The 8,673-nt window shown below is 37.8% G+C and overlaps 1 protein-coding gene and 1 long non-coding RNA gene across 3 annotated transcripts; one reads left to right on the top strand and one right to left on the bottom strand.

Moving 5' to 3' along the window:
* Window positions 1-1,907: 1,907 nt before the first annotated feature.
* Window positions 1,908-6,955, top strand: LOC108953122 (uncharacterized). 2 transcript variants are annotated; one of them, XR_001978520.2, is made up of 6 exons: window positions 1,910-2,154; window positions 5,237-5,317; window positions 5,413-5,462; window positions 5,586-5,780; window positions 5,857-6,261; window positions 6,367-6,955. It is a non-coding gene; the product is annotated as an uncharacterized LOC108953122 (long non-coding RNA). The 2 variants fall into 2 exon arrangements; XR_010514231.1 differs by having other exon boundaries at window positions 1,908-2,154; window positions 5,237-5,462.
* Window positions 4,506-6,284, bottom strand: LOC135676312 (transcription repressor MYB5-like). Its single transcript, XM_065187339.1, has 2 exons — window positions 5,940-6,284; window positions 4,506-5,850 (listed from the first exon to the last, which is right to left on the bottom strand). The coding sequence occupies exons 1-2, from the start codon at window positions 6,275-6,277 to the stop codon at window positions 5,181-5,183; spliced, it is 1,008 nt and encodes a 335-aa protein (XP_065043411.1). The 5' UTR covers window positions 6,278-6,284; the 3' UTR covers window positions 4,506-5,180.
* Window positions 6,956-8,673: the final 1,718 nt, after the last annotated feature.

Raw genomic sequence — 8,673 nt, 5'->3', positions numbered from 1 at the left:
ATAATTATTTTTTATTTAAAATACTAAAATACCTCTAAAAAAAATTGTATAAATTTTCTACCCTTTTTTTATTAATTTTTTTAACTATTATTATTAAATATTTTATTTAATAATAATATAATCGTTCTCATTAAGTTCATCATTTATTATAATCAATTTCTTCATTTATTATGATTTAAATATTTTAATTTTTTATTCTAAATATAATTTATTTATTATTAAATATTTAATATCATTAAGATTCTTCATTATGGTTCAAACGTTATAAATTTGAATTAATTCTTATGAGTTGGTGATAATAAATGTTCTTGATGAGAGAACATCTATATAAACGATGATTTTGGTCTTTGAGCTCAACATCTCTTTGAAGTCCAAAGGATTTTCTACGCCATCTAAAGCGAGAGTCCTGAGCTAAAAAATGCCAAAGTTCAAGAAGAAACTGCTATAGAAATTCTTGACAACAATGACTTGAGGTACGCTATTTTGTTTCTGTATTAGTTTTATTGTATTACTATTATAATGATTTAGAAACAAAAGTTGGTATCAAAGATTTATACTAGTTGGTATTAGAGCAAATTGACCACTGCCTTAATAAATGAGTTTTCATTTTTTATACTATGAATATGGTTTTATTTTGGTTTCTTTTTTAAACTTCTTGATATATTTCATATTGAAAATTATGAGGATATAATATTTTCAATATTTTTTGTTAGTAAAATGCTCATATTTTGTATGCATATTTGGTTATATTGATTTATGCTTATAAGTCAATTTTATATGTCTAAAATGTCTAGTGATCCATATAATCTTAATTAATTAAGAATTAATCATAGCATCCTTAATTAATTAAAATTATATATAAAATTAAAACAAGGATCACATAAGTAATTGGACATCAGACTTATTATATTTCATATAATAATTATTATCCCATAGGATCTTTTATTATATTTAATATAATTAATCAGGATAAACTATTAGATTATATTTCATAATTTATCCACATGGATTATGAATTGAAATATAATTTAATAGTTTTATTATAAAGACCATTTGAATATATTTGAATTAAGAATTTAGCCGCAATTTTTATGTCATGAGATTCATATTTTTTGATATATTTCACGTTAGTAAAACATGTAATTTAGACTATTAAGTCTCAAATTTTGACATAAACATGTTTGATTTTATACATTTTCTTAAATTATCAATTTTTTTGATATTCGATGTGATATTCCCGAACTTAGTTCTATCATATATACATATATATATATATATATATATATATATATATATATATATAACTGAAATTAAATTATTTAAAAAATGAGGATACCGAGAAAGTTGGAAATTCAAATATTTATGAAAGAAAACGTTGGATATTAGGATCATATTAAGAAAGAGAAAACAAATATATTTCGAATTTATGTGAGAGTACGTACAAAAAATTAGAGATTAAGTTGGAATTATTTAAATAGAAAAATAGTTCTTATATTTTAGTTATTTCATATGGCGAACAACTGTAGGCGTAGTCAATGACGTGATCCTCCTTTCAACACTAAAGTCAGGGCATTTGGTTCTATCATGGAGAAAATTGTCGAAGGGGATGAGAGAGAGAAGAGTCCTTTACACGGCCGGATGTTTTAGTGAGTGAAAGGAATATTAATTATTATGATTTGATAATGACATGACAAATAATTTGATCGAACCTCCATGACAAATACATCTAACAAATGAGTCTTTATCGGATGCGTGCAGGACAAAGCTTTGGGATTCGTGCGCATGCAGACGCGGAGACGTAGTTGGTGCGTCGCCCACTGACCTCAGGAAACATGGTTTGGAATGTTTGGTTGCAAGCTTCCTTTCACGAGTCCGATCGACAAGGGACCAATTCCTTCTATCTACCCGTCTTCACCACAATAAGATCCCAAATCCCAACTCCAGGATCGATCCCACATGACCTCCATCGCATTCTTACCTCCTACTCCCCCACCCACACTTGTTGTACTAAGATTCACTCATGCATGCAGTTGCACTCGGCGTTCTTCGTTTTGCTTGTTAGATGCATGCCTCCTCCACAGGATGAGAACAGAAAGACGAAGGAATAAAGCTCAGCCATCGATCGAGCTGCTGCGGGAAGGAGTCGCTTCACAGGTCAGTAGTTTATGCCTAGATAGCGCTTCATCGTTCATCTTCATGGTGGTGTCGAGTAATGCTCGATCGTTTCAATGAATGATTCATGGTGGGTTTCCATACCATGAGAAGCTGCCATCATCAACGTGTGTTGTCATGCATTCATTCTTAGTCCATCAAACATGCAATTTATGATGGAAGATAGCAGGTCTACCCAAGAACAAGTCCTCTGCGTGTATGTAGATCTTCTACCTCGGCTTAATCACCAGGCCCTGCTGTCTCCTTCCGTCTTTTATTTGTTTTCTTGTTCTTTTTGTGGCGTCGAAGAAGAGAGAGAGAGAGAGTCGTGTTCTTGAAGGAAAATAAGTCTGATGTTGATCTTTAATACAAGTCAACGCTATTATTGCAATGTTGGCCTTTAGTTGGGACTCAACTGGTGAAGAGTTCAGATCGTATCTCATTCCAATAACTTCTTTGGTATACAATCCACCTTTGGATTTGACAGTGCATCGCAACCTAAGAAATTGGATCTTACTTCTTACTTCTGAATCCACACACATGCATTGTCAAATCCAAATTAAAAGGGGTTCTCTAATCTCTTTCTACTTGGCTCATCTGTATCCTAAGCCTACATTTTTTGTGTTGGATTTTGACCAACCCAATCGAATCACCCACATGAAACACGACAATCTTGGATGGCATAATTTCCACAAGTAAACCTACAGTGCAGCAGTGTGGAATTCATAGACGCAACCACCGGTCAGACTTGAGTTAACCTAACAGTCTTTAAGACTAGGAATAGAATACCAAATGGTTTTCCGAAACAGCGGCGATGGATCGCTGAATCGGTCAAGTTTGAGGGTAGCAACATTGCAATGACCACCATAAATCTTCTCGACTGATGAAGGAATGTGTCTATATGGACTACAAATATAGATTTGATCTCACATCGGAAAGGGATATAGATTTAAATTGGAAAATATTATTAATTTGAACTTAAATATTTAAATATTTATTTGTACTCACAATAATGGCTTTTATATTAGTCCCACAAATAATCTAATGACTTGAAGGTTTGTTAGGTCACAACTTCGTCAAATTGTAATACTAACCTATATACAATTGTTAAGTTACGATCGATTCAAATCTCAAGTTGGACTTCACTAACCCGAACTATTGAAAATTACATTAGACCATTCCTTACATTATCCCTCCGATGCTTAAATTAGCAAGCTAATCAGACAAGTCATATTATTTCCAAGATCAAAGCTGTGTGTTTGGAATGCACTTGATAAACTCTTTTATAGTGAGTTCCAAGAGCCATTACTTCCGCAAGATGTGCGGCTCATAGGAAATGTGGTATGTCGATCATAGGTGTAAGCATTGCTATTTTGCATCAATCCGAAATGAGATCGTGGTCAGATATGTGGCATCGTTCAAATGATGAAGGGATAGTTGATTACTTGTCTAGGATTGATGTCATGGTGTCAATTACTTCGCACCATTGTGTCGACTACTTGACACTAAAATATTGGGCACCTCATTTTGCTCTAAAAATAATTAAATTGGGTGCATGTATCTGATAAATATAAAAGATATGAACACATTATGTACGACTAATTATACATATTATCTAAAAGAAACATTTAATAAGTATAATGAATACATTGGAGAAAAAGGTAGAATTATATTCCTTCTAAACTATAATGAGTAAATCGAGGTAAGACACAACCACCATACAAAGCTTCTCTAATGTACTTCTGGTCTAAAACTCCTAACAGTTAAGACACAACAACAAAACCTTATGAATTAAGAAGATGTCTTGGAGACATCAAGCTTTGCTTGGATGAAATGTATACATACATTGAGCCCTAATGTAACACTTTTGTTTCATAGGAAGTGATTAATTGATAAGTTTATTACTTAGATTTAAATATTTTAGATTAGTAGTTCAAGCTTACGCTTAATAAGTTAACAAATCAATTATTCCATTAGTTCGGATCATAAACTAGTAGGCGGAGTCGCCCATATCGAACCATCATATAACGATTTGATGAGTGTCATACTAATTTTGTCACACAATTATGATAGGCTAATCATCCCATCATTTCCTTCAAAAAAAATAAATATGGAAGAAAACTATCAAAATACACTATCCAGCATCTAAGTAGGGTTGATGCAGGTGCATTTTAGTTTATATATTATTTGAATAAATTTTATTAGTCTAGAGATATTTTGTATAAGTTTTTATGTGACAACATCTATTAAAAAATAAATAAATACAAAAAAAAGAAGAAATTAGATTCATTCTTGATTTGAAAATGAAAATTTTGATTGAAGATTCATCTTTATATAAATTAAATTTTATCAATCAATAATCATCAAGATAGGAGGATTACACTTCAGAATTATAATCTTCTTCTTGAGGAAGATATTATACATTTGATTTGATATGATTGTGATCTTTATTTATGAGGAATAATCCATAATTAATGGCTCAGCAGTGTGCTGTGTCTATCATGCAACATGTACTAAAACACATTAAAGGCTCAGATTCATGCATAGCTAGTCCCCTTCAAGAGAAAATGCATGAAAAAACATGTTCATAAATACATTGCTTCATGCACTACATATGATTTCTGAAGTAAATTAAGAAAAAAAGGAAGTAGCAAATTGAGAAACCCATTGGAATAAGGACACAAATATAAATTTAATGTACATGCTGATAAATTTTCTAGTGTCACAAAGAATACATCATATAAACTCTAAAGTGTGTGTGTGTGTGTGTGTGTGTGTGTGTGTGCAATGTTAGGGGAAGCAGCTGCCTGTTTGTTGAATGGCAAAGCAAAACATATTTCGATTAACTGAATAAATACAATAAATTAAGTTGCATAAGAGATCCAAGAACTTAATTATTACAAACTCTAGTAAACATATCACTCGAGTTCATCTTCTTTGCTAGCAGTAATACTCATGATCAAACCCAAACTGCTACTCAAGTTCTTAGTTACACAACATAAATATATAGCTTCGTAATCTATAACCAATTAATACTTGCCTGCATGATCTGCAAACTGCTCGTGGACATCTTCCCCTATACCAGTCTGAGCCATAAGGTCATCTTCCCAAAAGGTTCCGAGTTCATACGCAGGAACCGAGGGCGCAGTGTAGGCATATGCTGCAGGTACCACTCTTTGGTTACTCCCATCGCTGTTATTGCTTCTGCTGATGTCGTTGTTGTTCTCGTCGTCGATTATGTCATTGTGCTGCGGCTGGAAGATGTCGTCGTTGATCAACGAGTCAAGGAAGGAGGAGAAGATGTCATCAGTGTAACACTCTATCCCTATCCCTCCATCTTCGCCGGCATCACAATTGCCTCCTTCTTGGTCTAATGGCTTATCAACAGCGCACTCGTTGTTCTTCCATCCATCACCATCGTCATTTTGCTGCAGGTTCAGCGTATCGGAGAAATTTTTCTGGGTATCCTTTGCTCGGAGGAGGGTGGGAGCGGTGCTGGGGATTGCGCTAGGGTTAGGGTTACGGTATAGCTGCGGTGAAATAGGCTGGTGGATGGCGTCAGCTACGGAAGTGGCCAGTGGTTTGTGGTTGCGGGGATCTATGCCTTGCCTGACGAGCTTTTTGCTGAGGTGGGTGTTCCAGTAGTTCTTGATCTCGTTATCTGTGCGCCCAGGAATCCTCCCGGCTATCAAAGACCACCTGCAGGTAGAACAAGAAGATCAAATCGAAGGCACGACGAGGAAACCCTAGAGGTGGGGAGATCGAAGGGGTTGGTGGTGTTTGATGACCTGTTGCCGAGGAGGCGGTGGAGGCGAAGGATGAGGTCTTCCTCGTCGGGGGCGATGGGACCATGCTTGATGGAGGGACGGAGGTAGTTCATCCAGCGGAGGCGGCAGCTCTTGCCGCAGCGGAGGAGCCCGGCGCGCTTGGGCAGCGTCCGCCACCGCCCCTCCCCCTCCCGCCGCACGAAGCTCGCCAGCACCTCGTCCTCCTCCGACGTCCACGGACCCCTCTTCAGGCCCACTTTGCCGCAGCACGGCGTCGGCCCTCGTCGCTGCTTGTCCTCGACCTCCATCGCCGCCATCGTCGACGAGCCTGGAGCTGATGACTGTGAGGGCTTCCTCATCTCTCTCTATCTACTCTTTGCTGTGTCTCCTGGATCTGTCTCTCTCCCTCTTGCTCTCTTTTTTACTTCTGATCTCGAGCTTTCTTTAGGGCAAAGGATTACCTTCGGTGGTGTACCAATCAAACATGGTGGGAGCCACGAGGCCTGCGGCGTGGCGACCGCACCTGTTTCAGCTAGCACAGTATCGAAGGAAGCGTAGTTGGCGACGAATCAGCTTTGACCTCAATCAACCTATTTATTATTATTATTATTATTATTATTATTATTATTATTATTATTATTTAGATTAAAAGTTCTAAGTAATTTAAGATATAAGGATCTTAATTTAGATATATCATAATCTTTTATTTCAAATTTGATAGATTTATAGCTCCGTGACATCGCCGTGACCCTTCCACACTTCCATTTGAAGTCAATGAGGTATGACTTCGTCCCTTTGTTGTAGCTTCAATTTGCCACAGAATCTGCAGTGAACAGGAGAAAGGTCGCCGAGGTCCTTGTGTCCACTTGATGAAGCTAATATGGATGATTGATGTACAGATGTTGGATCCATTGGGCCACATAGCAGCCTGAAAATTATCCTCGGCCTGAAAGGAAATAACTCCAGTCTGATGTGTACATCAAACCGAGCATGAGAACAATTGATGCTAATAATACATGAGTGCTCTCATGATCAGACACCATGATATCCAATCTCTATAGCCACTGAATCTAATATGCTTCTGTCTGATGTCATGAAGCCTGAACCATTTGCCTGTTCTGGTGCAAACCAGTTTGACCACTGGAACCAAAGTTAAAGCCATGCATGCATGCGAAGACGATGTAGGACGTAATTCTTTCTGAAAAGAAACATATAAACAAACATCAAGGCTGGAGGTAATATATATCAAACAGGAGAGACTAACCGATGATCTACTTGAGTGCCTAGCAATTGACGCCATGTTAACACTAGCCAATTTGGATTCGGATACCACAAAGGAGACTGGATGAACAACGGTCCAAGTTGTCTTCACGAGAGAGACTGGAATGATTATGTGTGGCCTTCCATCATTTTGCATGTGAGAGAAATAGCTAGGAACACGTGTGACTGCCCTCATGGATCTTGAGGTGGAGGACTCTCTCTCTCTCTCTGCACCGTGAACTGGGTTCTCATGGCTCCCACTTCAAGATAATGTTCTCTTTCCATCCACAAGACTCTCATGGTCTTTCTTTATGAGGCTGCAGGTACTACCAACCTCTACCACCACCACCACTTCGGCTGCACAAGTCCTGCTCTTAGTTCTTCTCTCCGATTCCAAGCAGAGGTGTGGACAAAGAAGACCCCACTTTGGATTGCACATGGTTGGGTTATCGCACCGATGTGATCCACCCTACTGGCAACTCCTTTTAGAAGGCTTTGCATGAGTCATCGTACCCTTTTCATTAGTGCCCATTTTGCGTGACCATCTCAATTTACACCCCACCAATTATTACTCCAGGAAACATCAACTCGTACTTGCCAACGAATTTTATGTGGAAAGGACATGGACGGCTGCGAATGTCACTTCCCTTCTTCCCATTCACTTCGTGGCTAAGGAATCTGTTCCTCCCGAATGGGGCCACAAATTGACAGGATATGGTGTTTTATTTTTGCGTCATGCTTTGGTACATTGCCTGTCAAATTGGATATGCTGCGTCGATGAATCTTATTTTCATGACAGGATATGGTGTTTTATTTACCTCACTAAATGCTAAAAAGTCGGCACGAAACACATAAATAGTAATGATATGGATAATTTTATCACATACCAGGTTATTAGTCACGGAAATAGATAGCAATTCTTCCTATTAAATGAAGGAAAGGAAGGTCATTTCTTATTTGTACCAAAGAAGAAATGGAATATGATCACAGGGTGATAGCTCGGAGGGTCATTCGAGTGTATCCCACCTTAACTTCCTTGTCTCACTAGGATCATTAGAGGACAAAAGGATAGAAAAATATTTCTACTATCATGATCAGTCAGTTAACTTGATCGTATCTTCAATTAATCGAAGCTATCCACGACTCACGCTAGGCGACCCTATACACTCATTCCATAGTATAACTTATATATATATCCCTCTCGCTCGCACTAACCTAAGTATTGGAGAGGTCAAGCCAGGAGGCCCCCGGGTGTCGACCTGTCATGCAGAACCGTTAACGCCCAGGAGACAATCTCGCTATGGGAAGGTGACTCGATGGGCAGGAAAGGACATATAGCTAAAAAAGCCTCAATCCCTTTACCTGACCTCTCACCTCCCAGGCCAGAGCCTCCCCAACAAGCGACCTTCCATGCGAACCTCTTGCATTGATTTACTATGTCAACAACCTACATCAGTATAGAGGAGATACGATAGTAAACCAATTGGGTCGACTC

Source organism: Musa acuminata, chromosome BXJ1-6 (genome assembly GCF_036884655.1).
Source record: "Musa acuminata AAA Group cultivar baxijiao chromosome BXJ1-6, Cavendish_Baxijiao_AAA, whole genome shotgun sequence".
Taxonomy (NCBI): Eukaryota; Viridiplantae; Streptophyta; class Magnoliopsida; order Zingiberales; family Musaceae; genus Musa; species Musa acuminata.
The sequence above is the reverse complement of the archived record's forward strand: the minus strand, read 5'-3'. Positions and strand labels throughout refer to the sequence as shown.

Excerpts from the sequence above, each read along its gene's own strand:
- LOC135676312 (XM_065187339.1), bottom strand. The coding sequence starts at position 6,277 with ATGAGGAAGCCCTCACAGTCATCAGCTCCAGGCTCGTCGACGATGGCG. Across the intron at positions 5,851-5,939 it reads CACCGCCTCCTCGGCAACAG|GTGGTCTTTGATAGCCGGGA; the intron begins GTCATCAAACAC and ends TTCTACCTGCAG.